Source organism: Achroia grisella, unplaced genomic scaffold, assembly GCF_030625045.1.
Source record: "Achroia grisella isolate CSIRO2021 unplaced genomic scaffold, CSIRO_AGI_Agris_v1 utg204, whole genome shotgun sequence".
In the NCBI taxonomy this organism is placed as follows: Eukaryota; Metazoa; Arthropoda; class Insecta; order Lepidoptera; family Pyralidae; genus Achroia; species Achroia grisella.
Genome location: NW_026712703.1, coordinates 3,718,348 through 3,737,101, shown reverse-complemented (window position 1 = coordinate 3,737,101; position 18,754 = coordinate 3,718,348). Strand labels below are relative to the sequence as shown.

Genomic DNA, 18,754 nt, shown 5'->3' with positions numbered 1-18,754 from the left:
CTGAATTAAAATGTTTTATTTCATACCTCTTAAGATATGATCCTCAGATATAATTATTATGACTGCTAGGTTTAAAACTCGTCAAACAATTTTCAACTGTTCCATGTAGGTGTCACAGTGTTTGCCATACATTTTTATAGATTTAAAATTTGTCCACTTTAGGTGTTGCAATACTGAAACTGCATTTAGGGCAATTAGAAATGGTTTGTTGAGTGATAAGCAGAGACCACTTAATACATGTGGTTTCATAGACATAATTTCAAACATACTCAGTAAAAAAAATTCAATCACCCATGTCAATATAGGCACATAAATTATATTAATTAAGAACTTTCATATATTGTGATAATATACATCAAATTGCTCCTTTTGGTGCCCCATATGCATCAGGCATTCTCTCTATAGTATATTTATGTTGTGCTACAAACATAATGGGCACACCAGGTATTTTGCGTATTCTTCGTTTTAGATCCTTATCATTAGTAGCAACTATGTAGCACTTATGTTGTGTCACTCTTTGAACTATACAATCATCTGCATATGTACCCTTGTGGAGACAAGTTATTCTTTCAAAACGAGGGTCTTTTATTATTCTAAGAGCTACACGATATTTACGACCTAGTTTTTCCAACTCTCCTAAAACACAATCCGTTACATATGGAATGCATTTTGCATATAAACAATCCATCATATTTTGCATTATATCCAGTTTGTTCTTTATGGAAAAATTTATAAAATTGGTGTCAATAAGAATGTGGTATGGTGGTCCTAGTTGTGTGTTATACTGAAAAAATAGAGCTGAACTGGCTTGTGGAATTTCTCGAACTTTCATTTCATGTGGATCTACTGCTTTTTTTTTGCGTGGTGCCATTCTTTCATTTTCTTTTATTCTCGAATCGCTTGGACTTATCATTTTTTTCATTTTAGCAAACCTCTTCTCGACGATTTTACGTGTTTTTTTCTGTTTCCCCTGAAACAAACTCATATTGTTATAATTCTTTACTTAACTTAACTTAAGGAATTCATATAGAATTAAATAAAAAAGGTTTAAATAAAATTAGTTTATTTGCTTTAAAATAAAGATTACTAAGTTAAGAAAAGATGTGTGTGTGAACCTAATATTAAAATATGGAAAAATATTTATATGACGATTTATAAAGCAAACATCTAATAAATACAGCTGAAACGAAATTGGTTACCATTCTGCTTTGTGTCTAGGATGTAATGCCTGTTGATTTTGACTGGTAATAGTAGGTGGCTGTTAGAAATTAATAAAACAAAAAGATATATATTTTATTAAAACGAAGATATGAGGGTAATGCCATCTTTCCTTAACTACAACACTACACACTTTATATTGCTTAATTAATAGATAAATGAAATGTGATATAATAAAATTTAAAACAATATTAACAAAAACGACTGATTCTAAACATGTCAACTCTTACCATTTGGACGTTTCAAAGGTTATGGTAGATTATTATTAGTAAACATGAAATAAAAACAATTTCAATCAGGACAAATAAAAAATTAATATAGATTTTTAGGTTATTTACAATGGAGTGCAGTATCCACAGAACACCAATATCCTAACGGAGTATCAGTATGTCAACTAGACAGGAATAATATTTTTTTTTACGGCTCTGAATGTTAATACTTTTAATATACATTTAAATTTCTCGATTTATTCTTATACAAATAGACATATCATATGTTTACACACAAATACACATCTAAAAATTATATTAAAAACGAATTCGTTAGTATCAAATCCTTATCTCCGTTCTATAAAATTTCCGCTACGTAAATATTATGAAATAATGATGTTTCTTGGTTTTGTTTTAGGCTAATTTCTAGTAATCGGAGTCAATGCCATATAAGAAAAAAAAGTAATGTCAATATAAATGTCAATTGTCTGGAAAAAAAAAAAAATAAAAAAAATAATAATAATAAAATAAAATAAAAAAAAAAAATGTCAATTGTCTGGTAGTCGTATTTACATTTTTATAAAAATTGTTTTACATTTTATTATTTCTAATTGTATTTCTTTACCACAATTTCACAATATATGCTTTTTTCCTATGTTGTTTTTATAATCTGCAATCATCTTCTTTGATTTATTGAGGCAAAGATTACATGTTGTATATATAAGTTTCAATAAAACATTAAATTTATTCTTGTTTTCTGAGTACCATGGACGAAATAGAGGAAGAAGCCAAAGCGGCAGCAGAGAAAATGGTTATGAACATGATGCAACGACCAGGACAATTAGAGAAAGTATGTGTTCAATATATATTGTTTTGATTCCAATTTTTATTCAAATACTACTTAACTTCCACAAGACAGGTTGTTCCCAAAGGCACATAAATGGGAAGCAAGTCATTACAGCTATCAGAATGTTATGAAAATATAGGCATTTAAAAAAACCAACACACTGAAGATTATTTCAACCTTGTTAATGCAAATTGTTACAATGCTTCTTCTTCTTCTTCTTCGTTTCAACGGCAACCAAATACAGCATTGTAACCAAATATGTATTTGGTTACAATGCTACAAATTAACTAGTTAGTAACTTTTGCTCCGTTTTATTTTAGAAATATAGCCCTGAGTAATTATTTTACTCAGGGCTATATTCTACTTTGCTGAAAAACAGAATATAATTGTGATACATTTAAGAAATAATTACTGTTTAAACAAATATTGGACATATTTTGCTTCTATCTTTAGATAATATCTATTACAATAATTTGTATTCAATATGGATCAATTACAGTTTTTATAAAAACCATTACACAATATGAATTAGCTAAAGTATTATGATTTTATGTTACTGCATATCTTTATACCAGTCTAAAAATCCCATGATATGGAATAGCCGAAAAGGAATTTTTGGTTGAAAAAACACCTTGTAAAGTAATCTTACAAGATATTTTTCTGTACATTTTTAGGTCGAACAGTATAAAAAAAGGATCACTCACAAGAAAGCTTCAATTGAAGCTCAGTTGAAGTCTGCAGTCCAAGGAAAGTTGGATGGTGTGAGTGTGGGGCTCAAACAATTGCAAGAATGCCTTGATGATGTTCAAGAAATCAGCTTAAAGTTTGTTATTATTACTTATTAATAATATTTTAATTATTAATTAATTACATTAATCTGGAATAAAATTAGTCCCAACTATTCAGTGTTTGCTAAATTTAATTCTGGTTGCATTCAATTTGGTAAACTATTAATATTTGGGACTATTTTTATTCCTGATAAATCATGCCTCCAGGTAAAGTTGTTAGTTGACATACAATTCAAGTAACTCTGTTTCCCTCATAATATTAGTAAGGCATGACTGTATTAAGTTACCTATGTTTATAATAACTAATTCACTGCTTTAAATATAGAATAAAAAATAGAGATACAATCCTAAAGGTTTACTGTGTTGCTACTGCACTCTGCACTTTTAAACCAACCTCTAATTTAAAAGGATTGGAGGCTTCCCTTATCCTCCACACTTGCTATTCCTATATTTTCGCATAGTATTTTTTATGAATCTTTTCCTTGGTCAGCTTTTTTAGGTGGCAACATGAAGTTAACAAATCTATAATCTTTTGAAGCATAAGATTGTAAAAATAATTTTACAAATCAGATTTGAATTTTAGTGACTACTGTTGTCAAACAAGCAAAATCTGTATATAATTATTGTTGTAGTAATTATAACATGTATCACTCACAGAATGGATGAATTAGAGGAATTGTTAAAAGGGGTACCACCATTAGTAGCATCCCTTCAAGCTGTGCGTGAGGAAGATTCTCGTCATTCACAATATGTCACGGCTATGGACAGCTTGAAACATATTTTCACAGTACCTGAGAGTGTTGCCAAGACAAAACAGTGGATTGGAGAAGGGAAATTACTTCATGCACACCAGGTACTTAATTTACCTTTGTTCATAAAAATGTAAAAAAACTTATATTTTAATAAAGGAATTAACTAACAATTATTCTTTAGTATTCTTTAAGACAACATTCTTCATTCTCATAACTCGTATAATACTTATATGAGAGTTAGCTAAGACTAGTATACCAGATGGCATAAACTATATTTCTTTAGTTAAAATTTTATATTTTATAATTTCAGTGTCTGAATGATTTGGAAAATTCAAGAGATGATTTACTGTATGAGTTACATAGATTGCCCAATCAATCATCACACGATAAAATCATGTTAAAAGCATACTTTGAGGATGTGGAAATGGTTTCAAATTTACTTGAAAAGCAAATTAAACTAATATTGGCCAGAACATTAAATACTGTTCGTAAAGAACCAACTGTAATTGTGACAGCTTTAAGAATAATAGAAAGAGAAGAGAAAAGGGACCAAATGTCATTGCAGGTAACTAAACACGTAAAGAATCAACTGTGACTTACAGCTTTTTTATATAATTGGTATGACAAACAACCTGTTGACTAATGGTAAGTGGTGACTGTCACTTTTCTACATGTACAGACATTAAATTATGATAGCACTCATGAATCCCAGAAGAATTATATTTATAATTTAATAAGAATAATAATTGCTTAATTTGCGCCCCACAACCAAAACAAAGCTTATAAATGAAGTCTACCTAGTCTAGTGTAGTAGTAGTCTACCTTTAGTAGTCTATTTGCAGCTATTCAGAAATCCCGCGTTAGCATTTATACATAAAAATAATATAAATACAAACCAAATTGTTGTATTCCAAATAAAACAACTTCAATCTAAGCTTAAATGCTATTCATTAAGAAATCATCAACATTTATATTTAAAAAGGATATCTTGGAATATACATACAAAAGAAAATGTTTTACATTTGAGAAATGCTAGAACAAACATAGTAGATTAGAAATATCAGTTAGAAGTGAAGTGAATATTTTTTTAATTTTATTCGTCTAGAAAATCGTTTTTGTAAGTTAATTAAATCGTATATTATTGCTATGTACCAAATATACAACTTTCTTTCTTTCTTTATTCTATATACAAGCCAAACTTTTCTTATAAAAAGGTACGACATTGGTACTTTAATATTATATTATAATTTACAGCAACAAAGTCAATCCGGGTTTATGCCTCCCGGCCGACCCAAGGGTTGGCGTACAAAAGCATTTGATGTATTAGAATGCGCTGTTGCACAACGTGTCGAGGGGACACGTGTGGATGAACGCGAGGATAACAAACTTTGGTTGGTCCGCTATTTGGAACTGACCAGGCAACTTATCCTCGAGGATCTGAGAGTGGTGAAGACTCTTTGTGTCCCATGCTTCCCACCACATTATGATATTGTTAATAAATATGTTAATATGTACCATACATGTTTATCTTCTAGTGTAAGTATAAGCACTATAAAATGTATTTTTTAAAAAAAAAAATTAACTAGTGACCTACTGTTGCTTTTCCCGGCTGTCCCCAGCTGGGTGAGTTTTGTATAATTAATGTAATACATGGCCTATCTCATATAATGTATCTTTCAAACACTGAACGAATTTCTTAAATCGGTGCATTGGTTCTGGAGTTTACATTCCTGTTAATAAACTTGATTCTCTCTTTTTATGAAGTTAATAAGATATGAGTATGAGATCTTTAAAGGTCTGTACATTAAAAAACCATATGCTGGTGAGAAACCAGGGAAAAAAGACTTACATTTTTAGTATTTTATATAGATGTCCGTGTTTACTTAAAAGAGTCACTAAAATAGTATTTCAAAAATCTTTTTCAGTTACAAGATATTGTGCACAGTGGCATAGAGGGCAATGAATATGTAACTTTGCTCTCTTGGATTCTAAATACATACCCTGGCCACGAGTTGATGGGAAGCTCAGAACTAAATATCGATGTATCGGTACTGCCGCCATTACTAATCGATGAGACAATGCAGAAAATGCAGGATGAATATTTGCAGGTATGCTAATGTAAATAAATAAAATAATAGCACTTAAGTACTAGTTTTTACCTGACATTTCTTTTACGTGCCGGATACATTGATTAATGGGAATATGATTATCCAAATATGCACGTGATGTGTGTATATAGTACAAGTATGCTAAAATTAATTATGATTGACTGATTGTTTAGGTTAAGGAGGGACCAACAAATAAAAAGACATTATAGCCCGCTCATAAATAATATTGCTTCAAGGATGCATAATTTGTGAAATTACAGTAATTAGATTAGAAGTTATGACGGAATAGATACATAATTACACGTCCGTTAACATCATAACCCTCCCTTTTGCTTGGCGGTAATCGCGTAATTAGTCTTTTAAAAGCCAGTTGCAGTCAACGACAATAAAATAAAAAAATCGTAATCATTTTGTAAATTATTTTTATACATATTTTATTATTATATATATATGGTATTTACTATTAATTGTTTCATACCACAATGTATCGATGGTGTAGGTGAACAACTAAATATCTAATGTACTTTCAAGATGCTATTTACTTGTAGTGTGATGATGTGTGTGTATACAGGCGTTATAATTGCACTGCATTAGTAGGTTTATTTGATAGAGTGCAACGTGGCTTATTAGTAACGTGTACACTCAACGCGGAGTTGTAAAGCGGACTGCATATGGAAGGGTGCCGAGTGTATACAGAAATATTACAATTGTAGACATATACAATTATTTATCTTATTAGGTTGGTTTGGTCAGATAGGTTTCTTAACAACTTATAAATTTATCGGTAGTTAATTGAGCCAGTAACAGGAAATTGTGATATTATTGAAACTATAAAATGTTGATTATATAATTTTGCACCTACCCTCATAATGTTTGCAACAGAAAATACAGTCGAACTACATGGAGTGGATGGAGAAGACACTGGAGTCTGAACGTGCGGAGTGGAGCGGCCAGCGCGCGCCCGACGTAGAGCCTCTCACCAATGCTTACCACACGCATGCGCCCGTCATCATCTTCCAAATGATCGACCAGAACTTGCAGGTACTAATTCCATGCAAATTAAGTACTTGGTATATACAGGATTAATCGGAAATGGTATACTAAGCCACAAAAATATGAAAGTACCCATGATAACGAACAAATTTTTTTCTACAATTTTCGCTGAAACCTTATAATTATTTCAAGAAAAATGGGTTCAAAGTTCTTATATAAACATACAATAACAACAAAAGACATAGCCCTAACATCAGCTGTTATTAGCCCTATCAAATATGAGGTATATAACTTTCTCATTGACATAGATAATGTAATAAACACTAAAGAAACTTATCCTAAATTTAGTAATGACATATTGTAATTTAAATAATGTAAATTAAATATTGTAATGGGTGAAAACTGTGGTTGGTACAGTTTATGCTGTAAATAATATAAATGACGTAGTGGAGTAACTTGAAACAGTCATGCTCGCTATAAAGTTCAAACTTGTGGCGGCGTGGTGGGCCGGGTCGATGTGCTCCCTCTAATATGGTTGAGTGCAATGATGGCTGGCTCATCCGTCATACTCGTGTACGTGTGCTGCTTGTGGGGACTGGTCTGTTTAGGTTGCGAACACTGATTAGATTTTTTTTAATTTTTTTTATATAGCATATGCTGGTGGTCACTCTATTCTCCCAAATTTGAATTTAAATGAAATAGTGTTATTGTAAATATGTACAACATTAAAAAAAAAAAAACGAGCTGAGTTTCTTGTCAGTTCTTCTCATCTCGAAATCATTCCGAACTGACGGTAGATTTGACATATCATAAGAGTCTGTAATAGACCTACATGAATAAAGATATTTTGAATTTGAATTTTGAATAGGACATTGATAGTCTTTATAAATGAAAGTCGTGTTTTTATTGGTAAGCGTTCTACTTACCATTCCTCTAATCAAACTATGGCTGTTTTGATTAAATACAAAAAGATAGGGTTGTCGGTATTTTCTAATAAACAATACATATTTATTTTTGTATGAGAACAAAAATCGCTTTATGTATACATTTTCCGACTTACTCTATATTTTGTCTGCGTAAACTTTCAACCCTTATTTCACCCCTAACTAAATATGTGTATGTATCGAGTACATGACAAACTTCAGATGTGTGTGTTGTTTCAGTTAGTGTAGACTTAATAAGCAAACAGACCTCATTGATTACAAAAAAAATAAAAAAATCATGCCCATTCTTTCCAGGTCACAGAAACCATCAGCAAGGAGGTGACTTTCAAGGCATTGGTTTTAAGTATTGAACAGGTGACACGATTTGGAAATATGTATAGAGAAGGTGTTATACAATTCAAGGTGAGGGCTAAAACTTATGAATAGCTGATAAGCTGAAATATGACATATGAAATATGTCTCATCACAAGAAGAACTCTTGTGATGAGACAGCTTTCCGAATGAGCGGTAGGTTAATAATAAAATGTGATGACTATTCAAAAGTGCTTCAATAAGTTTATTTGAATAAATGATTTTCTATTCTATTTTCTTCTTATCCTAAATCTATCTGAAAAAAGATTTAAATATCATATAAAACACTTTTTCTGTAAAAATGCTTGTTATAAAATTGAAAAGTTTGTAAAATAATATAGTGTTTTTATAGAAAAAATACAATTCATAGCGCGATTACACTAAGAATGAATGCATAGCGGTTTCTGTGTTGATTATCGCATGCCTTTTACTTGTTATTGTGTAATTATATATTAAAAAAAAAACGGTTATTCATAAGAGCATCACACTAGTTCTTGTTGTGATGAATGAAAGTTCCGAATGAGTGGTAGAAAGATTATTTCTATTTCAGAACGCGCACTTCGCGGACCGTTCGCGCGTGGCGTACTTCACGCACCACATGATCACGATCGTGAACAACAGCGAGCAGATGGTGCAGCTCGCGCACCACACGCATTCGCGGCACTGGCCGCCCGGCAAGCACGACCCACCCGCGGAAGCCAAGTTTGACAGCATGCTGAACACATTCCAGGTAATGTTTTGTTACATGTTCGGGTCCGTCCATTACGTCACTCCGATTCCAATAAATTTTATAATCCACCCTTTTACCTTTATAACCTGTTGTACAGTGATTAGAATTACTATTTCAGAAACTAAGGGATGAAGCTGCACAGTTCTTACTGCATGAAGCATTCCTCGATTTAGAAGTCCACTTTGACGATGTATTTACGCAAAAATGGCTACAGTCTAGTATTCCTGTTGATACTATATGTATTACATTAGACGATTACTTCCAAGACTACAATCATCTAAGGGAGAAGAATTTTGAATACGTCATTAATGAGGCACAGAATTTAGTTTACAAAAAGTATATAACAGCTATGTTATCAAAGAAAATTGTTTTTAAAGTCGTCGAAGAGGCTCAGCAGGCCGCCACAAAAGTTGTGAAAGAAGCGAACCAGATCAGGGCTTTTTTTAAAAAGATTGCTCCGGAAGCGGTGAATGTCAATTGGCCGTTTGACGTAATGAGCATGTTGGCCGAGGTGAGTTCTTTTGGAATACCTATGAGTATATAGAGATCAAATACTTGTAGTGGTGCTAAAATTATATATATAGTTTAAAAGTTTTTTCTCGGTAGTTTACAATTGTACACTTCAAATAAACGATCATCAACATTTGTAACAACGTCGAAATATCGCCCTTTAAATAATATTTTATATATAATGTATACTATATTATATTTTTATAAGCTATTATATTAAATGTTCATTATTATTTATAGCTACAGCTTTGCAGTATATTGAATACTACAGTTGTGTGTGCCCTTAGATTTATATTAAACTACCTACATAAGTTGCATTTAATTCAAAATAATTGTCCTTTTGGTATTAAACATAATGTACTTACTCATTATGAAAAATAAATAATAAAAACTCTTTTTAAATGTTATAAACACGATTCGTATTCATATTTTGGCTTGGAGTGTCTCTGCATTCGCTGATATTTTCATCCGGTGAAGCTGTAAAAGGCAGTCGTAGCCAATAGAATTGAATAGTTAAATAATGATCACTGGGCGAGAAGCTCACTGTCTGTGTACATGTAGTGGTGCGTGGTGGCAGGTACTGCAATGCCAGGATGTGGATATGCTGTCGCTGGACTTGCTGGACGTGGTGAAACAGTGCCCGGACATGGTGGAGGAGCACCTGGTGCGGGTGCTGACGCTGCGGGGGGACGTGCCGCGCGCTCGCCACGCCGACATTATCGCCATCGCACTAGAGGCACGTGGGCCCGCATCCGCTTCAGCGCCCGCACCCGCGCACCCGCGCCTCTTCGCCGACATCACGTTCACCGACCGCCTGCTCGAACGGTTCGCGCTGTAAACTGGTGCTACACCACAGAATAAATGCTTCTCAGCCATGTGGTCCATTAAAGAATTGGTAAGTTACGAACATGGAATCATCCTAGCTCGAAGTTTTTGTTCCGTGACATTTATTTTCTATAACTTAATCACATATTGTATAAATATAGTTATAACTGATAATGGTAAACGTAATATACAAATTAATTATGCAAATAAAAAGTATTTATACATGTATCACAAAGGTTGTTTATTTTATATAAATATTCCTACTAAAGAATTAAAATATACACTCGCAACAAAGCACACAGCGCCATCTAGTACCAAATCAAACGGAACTAACGCTATGAACACTCAATAATAATGAAACATTATCTATACATATAAATAAAATTGGAGTGTCTGTTTGTAATATTGAAATAATAGCTTTTTACTACATGCATATGAATATAAATACTGCACATACACCAAAATAACATTTTTAAAAATTTTTGTCTGTCTGTCTGTTTGTTCCGGCTAATCTCTGAAATGCATGGACCGATTTTTTTTGGCAGGTAACTGATGTAATAAGGAGTACTTAGGCTATTTTTATTTTTGAAAAATAAAGTTAAATATCATGCGGACGAAGTAGCGGCAACGGCTAGTATATAATAAAAAGACTCGTCTAAAAACATGATAACTAAACAAATATTTATTTTGTGCGAGAATCGAACCCATCGTAAGGTGGTGTGCTAAATCACTGGAACATCAAGTTAGTTTTTTTATATGATTAGTCTGATAAAATAATATAATACCTATTGGTCAAAGTGAGTTAAAAATAATACAATATTGAGGTGTTCAGAATATAATATACAGCACACAATGTTTACACAGCTTTAACACAAAATCTACTTAATTGTATAATATGAGTAAAAATCTGTATTACGACATATTATAACATTCGTTTATTGTAATTTCGCCTCCACCGCGTAATGGTACATTGAAAATAAAGCAATGTTTCCTACGTAGTAAAATAATTGTAATCAGATATAGCACTGATGCAATCACTCGCCAAATGAAAACAAATGTACGGGATAGGAACTCGTTAAAAGCACCCGAGGATTGAGGATCATTAACAAGATCTCACTGTGTCACTGTAACAACATTGAGACGTCAAGAATCTGATTCTGTGTTTATCATTTATATGCAATAGCGGTTTGAGTCAAGGCCAATTTATAGTCGAAGGGCGGGCGGGCATTCAGCGGCAGTCAGTCGCGTAGTTTGCGTTGTTTTCAAGTCACACGCGACACGCCGCTGTTGCCACCGGCCGCGCTATGTTGCGCACTTGTTGCTTGATACTGTTCTTAGTGGCAGGTGAGCCTACTATTTACAAATAATAACTAGTTTAAAATAATTATGTGTATCTTATTAATATCACCTGATCAAGTGATTTTTCAAATTTGGTGATGATTTTCAAATATTGTGGTGTGTCCAATGTTTCTAAAATAATGTTTGTGATGCTCTTATAAAAATCACTAAATTTTTTTTTTGTTAATTGTGTTATTTCTTTCTGTTCGTTTTTGTACAAAAACATAATATTACATAATGTTTTATAAGTGAAGATGATTATTAAAGGTAAGCTTATATCTATAAGCGTTTGTTTTACTAACTATGAGGTGTAATGCTAGAAGGAAATAAATAGTTATTACATCTATGTTAATGGATTTTAAAATCAGAATAGCCATGTAACATTCATGATCTCTATAAATCGTATCAAAAAAAGTGTTCTCCAGTTACATAGGTCGTCCATTAAACGGTAGATACTTAAAATTGTAAAAGGCTTTATAATAATTATGACTGCTCAGAAATAATTGCGACTGCTCAGTGCATCGAATGTCCTATGACGTGCGTACGTCACGTTTACAAATGTACTGGCATTGTGGCTATTGAATAATTCAAATACATTCATCGAGTGTGTTTCTCCCGCGCTCCTAACCCGATCCCGACCGCGGTATTTTTAACATCCTCGGACCACCTCAAGGTTGACCAAGATAGTCGCTTATTCATTGAGATATGACCCAATTTCTTACAACTAGATATAAATAGAGTAACCTATGGAGAACGTTTCCGAATTTAACTAAAGTTTATAATAGATTCGACATTTGCGTAAATAACTGAATTAGAGCATATGACTTGTGATTTCGTTTAAATGATTAAAACGCGTTTATTCCATTCCTTATTGAATAGGAAAATGAGTTTCTAAATAAGATAAATCTTATTGTTATAATTTATATACCTTCTCTCTTTATTAAATTAATTTGTGAATAATATAACATTTAAATGACATTTAAACCCCACCAGTAAAAACTTTACGCGGTGATCCATTGTTTATAGAATGACTTCCCATTCTATTTGTATATATTAAAATAAATAACTAAAACTAGGATTGTGATCACCGTAATTGGAGTACCTAACAAGTTTATTTTCCGTGTACGTTGGTTCAGTGTTGACTGCGTATCACAACGATCATATTCTTAAATTGCCTCATGGTACCTACGAAGTACAATTACTACGATATACGGTTATATTAGTTTTCTACCTACCATGATATTGTTGGTATGTATAGCGTGTGAGTGAGATAATATGCAAATGTTTGTAGAAAATGTTTAGTCTATATATATATAATTATAGGTATAAAATATAGATACTATAATAAACTCTAAACTACTTTTTATGAAATGTGGGTAACCGTTGTATAATATGGTTCAATCTGGTGATGGATTTTACTTTTTATTAACACCAATGTGCCTAATAGAAAATAATTATAAATATTATACACATTTAAAATTTCAGGAAGCCGACAATTGTTCATAACAACATTCTCTGTACCGAGTTCAGTCGAAAAGGGTAGTCATGCCAACCTTCAATGTCAGTACAGATTGGATCCGAGCGACGGGAACTATGAACCATACGTCAAGTGGTGGTGGACACCGCTGTACGGTACAGACGAGAACAGAGACAGAGTGCAGCTCTATCAAAGGCTACAAAAAAATGATAGCCAAACTCTAAATAAACACAATATAGGTAATAATTTAAGGTTGTTTAACAGTAAAAAATATATGCATCTTCACAACTGTTGTACCAGACGGGGTAGCCGTAGGCATTGTCGACTGTCGATTTCGTGGTGAAAGCAACACTAGAGATGCCTATTTAGATATATATTTCAATGGCACGGCAGAGGGCAACGCTACTTACGACGTCTCGGATTAATTTTTGGGTTTATTATGCAGCATCTATAAAAACATTAGTGTTCTGCATAACACATATTTCCATAAATCTTATTATTATATTTATGAATATTTTAAAGGATTCTATATTTGAGATAATGTTTTTTTTTAACTTACAGTACACTTAGAGAGCGATAGTATATTAGTCACAGACTTGGATTTTATTGACTCTGGTATCTACGAATGTGAAGTCTCCGGCCTTACAGAGATACGTGTTCACAAACAACTTATTGTCTATTGTAAGTATTTGCATTGATTTTTTTTAAGTTAGGCCCTTATTGTCCATAGACTGTAAGATCCATGCCCTTTTTTGCGTTTTCCTCGCTTTGCTTGTTCCATGAAAATATTTATATTGTGTTATGATTTAATCTTTTATCACACATGTACACTGGTATCACACAGGTAGACTTGTAAATATGCATCTTCTCACAGTCTCATCTATTTTGCGGCGAAACAGCTTGCTTTGTAGTTTGTATCTCGATTATAGATTGTGACTATAGGCAGTGAATTACAAGATAAGACGCATGACGTCTTAGTCCTTTTGGCAGAGCATGAGTGGTATCACAGGTGTCATATGATAAAGTGATGTCCGTAGTGCTGTTCATGTATATAAGCGACGGTGACCGCTTACCATCAGGTAAGCCGTCACTTTGTTTGCCATTAGGTATATCATCTGCTATTTATTTCTTAGTCATCTCGTTGTTTACTCCCTTTCTTGCCATATCATCTTTTACACAGTACATCAATTTCTTTTCAGCCTTTTTCCTCTGACCTTATAACCATCCACATTCATATGGAACACCTTCCTTAAAATATTCACTTCATTCCTACCTTGTTCGCCATAAAATTACATCAAAATATTTACAATTTTTATGGAGTAATGACGTGTCAGTCTCGCATATTATGTCTGTACACAAATACATCTTACCCATCTTAAATGTTTTGGACCAGGAGGAATCTTGATCAGTTCCTGGCTCGCGGGCCGTAAGGGCCGGGCGATGTTCACGTCTACAGGCGATGGTCATAATTCAAATTCAAAATCAAATTAACTATTGCTTTCTAGCAAATGGTACTGGGCCGCAGTTGAACATATCAGAGGTAGCCGACGGTCCAGATGCCGACAGTGAAGCAGACGTCCTACTAGAATGTGCGGCGCAGGATGTCTCCCCACAGCCGGAGCTCTCCCTCAGTGTGAATGGGTCAGTACGACAATGAAAATTATGTATAAAATAATATACATGTCTTCACTATTGTTACCCTAGATTGATAAGTGTAAGTGGAATCCGTCGTGTGTCTTGCCTCTTATCCTGTAACTTCACTGCAGTCTCATAACACAGTTTACTAAGCAAGTAGAATCGCGAGAAATAGTTGGTTTTTTTAAGTGAATGTAATGACAAACAAGATAATAACCTAGTTTATAGAAGGTGCCAATAATCCCTTATAACTGAACAGACCCACGGATTCACGAAGTCATGTGTTAGCATGTGACGCCCGCGATGTCGTTCATGCACTGACATTCTTGAAGATTAATGTGTTTCGTAGGTACTTCATAATTTTAGTAACATATCTCAACGAATCGCTTACAGAGCAAGTTGTTTAGCTGCAAACATGGTGTAGTTTATTGTTTTGATTGTACATCAACCATATATATAATGCTTAATATGAAATATATATATTTTAGTATGATAATGGAATGGAGCACCCGCCTGCGCTAACGGTTTACGCTGGCACCAGTGGATGATGATAGGATGAGCATGAAGTCAGGTCATTTAGCCCGTCGTCACAAATTCACTGAGAAATTATCACGATAGTTTCAAGAGGGAACCGCGTGGAGGTCAACCTATACCAAATAAGGTGCATGTTATGATGATGAATTTATTATATCATAATTGTGCAATGCAACATGAACAAATAAATAAATACAAACGAATTTTTGCGAAGTCTACCATGGTAAATAATATATACCTAATCTAATAATTTCGCAATAAGGATCTATAGATACATATGCTTTGCTCTTTTTAGTAAAGAGCTCGACAATGTGACTACACACGTAGTCAATACGAGTGAAGGGTCGTACACCATCGTCACCAACGTGACGGTCAGTAAAGACGAAGTGGATGGTACCGAAGTTCGCTGCGAGTTGTTCTACACAAACCAGGATATATCGCACCCACCCTACATAGATGCCGAGTTGTATGACCCCTCGGGTATGTTGTACATATTGTTAAGTAATAGTAAAGACATATGAAAACGGTGTCATTATAATTAAATAAAATGTATACCTATCTACTGTATTGCATAATTTTCTAACAATATCTGTTTATGTCCGCGATTTCAGTAGCGTTCAATTTATAGCCTGTATTACTCTGATGTAGAAGCTATATTATTGTAAAGTTTCATTAAAATCCATTCAGTTGAGTAGTAATTTTATTAAGTAGTATTAATAATTAGCGTAAAAGAGTAACGAACATCCATTCACACACGCAAACTTCCAAGTTTTAGAATATTAGTAAGATTCAGGATGGTGTATTATATATGTGTCAGTACCAATATGGGCAAAGAATTATAGCGGTATAAAATTAATACATTACAGGAACCATTCAGAGTATTTTTACCCAGTATTGCGTATAAAGAATAAGATATGGCAGTGAAATTACTGGGTATGGATCATTTGTCCTCTGCAATGGCAACAAAACAAAAGTGATCCCACTTTTCACCACAATTTTATATCCATGGTGATAGATATTTTATCTCTAGTTATAGATTAGGTTAGATGTAGGTATGTACATTATTATTTAAATTGAGCTGTTTTCTATTTGGCATGCTCATTGTTCGTTATGGGTTTTAAATACATATGTTAATTTTATTGCATGGATGTGTTTTTTTCATTATGCAATTTTTTCATATTTATATCTCATCATTCATAGTCATTTTTGTTTTATTTGTCTTCAGAAGCAAGAATGTTGTTTGTAGCTATAACAAAGTTACATAGATGTATGTTACTAAACAACGAGTTTTGTAATAGGTCACAGTGAATACATTTTATACTATTTAAAAAACAGGTTCATGTATGAATATTATTATAAGTAAGAAGTGGATCGAATATTGTGATTAGTTTAAGAACCAGATTAATCCTTGGAAAGATAGCGAAGAAGGCTCTTTATAATAGAATGGAAGATTTGAACATTACACCAGAAAAAAATCTTTGTGTTTGTGATGCAAATGATATTTTGGATGTGTAATAGTCATATAATGTATACTATGGTGTTATTGTAAAGGACGGTAATTAATCATGACAATATATTTCGTTAATTTAGTTCATTCATGTTCAGGAACATTGCATGATTTTATACACAGATATTGTTTGTAATATAATGCTATTATATGTTACTTAACTAATATCACTACACCAATTGAAATTACGATTAGTAATTATTAACATAGTTGTGATGTTGCAGTCATTAAATGTTTTTTCAATATTAATAATATTGAATTATATTTCTTAAACGAATACATATTTATTGATGCGATAAAATACGTTCATTTTTATTTAGTTACATGAGAATGATACTGAGTTTATTTCGAAAATAAATTAATGTATTGCTTTATACAATACATAGGTACCTACCTTAAAATGGGTGTAATTATACAAATTAAAATTTATATGTGAAGCGTAAACAATACGTAATAATAATCCTGATAAATAGAATGCACCAATAAGCAGTGCGTTGTGGCATGTCTGTGAAATAATGTGGGTATGTGTTGTATGTGCACTAACGCGGCATCGGTTGCCGGCGCAGGCGCAGTCACGGCTGCCACGGAGACGCTCGAAGTCGACACACCGCCCGCCTCACACTCCTTACAAGACGAGCGTAAGTCTTCAAACCTAGAACAAACTCCTATATCCGAACCTCGACAGTCGATTACACTGCCTGCCAATGAAAATAAATTATAAAATACAAAACCTAATTTTCCGACCTCAAAAATTACGGGCCTAGGTTGCCTAGGTCTTAGTCCACTCCTGCTGTCTGCCTGTCATTGAGTTTGTTGTTACAATACTCAGTAAGTCATACTAAGTGGGGTCCTGTTTGCGTATTATCAATTTTGTGATAGTGTTCTAAATACTTTGCAGTGAATGAATCGATCCTCTAAATTATTTGTTTATTTGTAAAATTACCGCATTGCTTGCGGTTTGGGGATAATTTTGTAATTCTATTACAAACAAATACAAGGCAAGATTTGTTTTATTTTTTAATTTATTGTACAAAAATTTGTCCTTTTGTAGATGCTATATATTTGCTTATTGAGTCCACCCAACATGAAAGATCTCATTTATGCTTCGCTTTTTATTTTACTAATAGCTATGTATTTACATTCTTAATATTATACCTAATATGTATAAATAACACTAATTTGTACAAGTTCTGCATTGTATTTGTATTGAAATAATTCATTTATTAAAACTACTATCACACATTGTGTATTTATTTATACACTTTATAAAAATGTAGTATTTGATTAGTTTCATTTACTAACGTAATCGTTTGTATATTTTACGAGTTTGATTTTTTAAGAGACTAGCGAATAAAAGTCGACTTTCTCAGTGTGCCACATTTTTTCCAATGGTTAATCCTATTATAGAATATATTGAATTAGAAAAAATATTATGTATTACATACCTTTTTAACCTTACATACCATAACTTTCTCATGTACTCATAGACAATTTTTATATGAATCTAATAATTGTCTTTTACATTTCAGGTTCGAACAGCAGCGGCCATCGGACTTCGTGGTTACTACTTGCCCTGGCCACGATCCCGCTGTATCTACGCGCGCTACTATGAATTAATAATGTGATACTAAAATAATGTAATACAGGTGTATATAATACTATATATAATAATATTTATTAATTAACACATTAATACTAATACAACAACAAAATATACTTATTTTATAAAATGTGTCCATGTAAAAAGCTTAATTAAACATATAACGAATTATCTATGAGAAAAATTGTTAGATAGAATATTTGTGTGATAAACAGATAGTGACTGGACAGATATTGTACAGAAAACAATAATTCATCACAGAAATTATCAATGAATTACATATTCATAATAAAAACTTTCATGTCTATAATAATGATAATAGTTTTTATTGACGATTTCATCTATGTCCATCATGTAGATATTATATTGAATCACAAACGCAGTTGTA

At 32.7% G+C, this 18,754-nt stretch overlaps 3 protein-coding genes across 3 annotated transcripts; 2 read left to right on the top strand and 1 right to left on the bottom strand.

Annotated features, from left to right (window-relative positions):
• Positions 1 to 6: 6 nt before the first annotated feature.
• On the bottom strand, positions 7 to 1,566 carry LOC131841908 (rRNA-processing protein FCF1 homolog). The gene is made up of 2 exons (XM_059190281.1): positions 1,449 to 1,566; positions 7 to 970 (listed from the first exon to the last, which is right to left on the bottom strand). The coding sequence occupies exons 1-2, from the start codon at positions 1,449 to 1,451 to the stop codon at positions 356 to 358; spliced, it is 618 nt and encodes a 205-aa protein (XP_059046264.1). The 5' UTR covers positions 1,452 to 1,566; the 3' UTR covers positions 7 to 355.
• A 608-nt stretch (positions 1,567 to 2,174) lies between these two features.
• Positions 2,175 to 10,305, top strand: LOC131841952 (exocyst complex component 3). The gene is made up of 11 exons (XM_059190361.1): positions 2,175 to 2,277; positions 2,949 to 3,097; positions 3,720 to 3,915; positions 4,125 to 4,379; positions 5,069 to 5,350; positions 5,740 to 5,922; positions 6,805 to 6,963; positions 8,154 to 8,261; positions 8,761 to 8,940; positions 9,059 to 9,451; positions 10,028 to 10,305. The coding sequence occupies exons 1-11, from the start codon at positions 2,194 to 2,196 to the stop codon at positions 10,286 to 10,288; spliced, it is 2,250 nt and encodes a 749-aa protein (XP_059046344.1). The 5' UTR covers positions 2,175 to 2,193; the 3' UTR covers positions 10,289 to 10,305.
• A 2,780-nt stretch (positions 10,306 to 13,085) lies between these two features.
• On the top strand, positions 13,086 to 18,636 carry LOC131842034 (uncharacterized; the record flags this gene model as incomplete). Its single annotated transcript, XM_059190467.1, has 6 exons — positions 13,086 to 13,329; positions 13,652 to 13,771; positions 14,596 to 14,731; positions 15,555 to 15,739; positions 17,333 to 17,404; positions 18,296 to 18,636. Coding segments are annotated over 6 exons (840 nt in total), but the record flags the coding sequence as incomplete, so codon positions are not given.
• Positions 18,637 to 18,754: the final 118 nt, after the last annotated feature.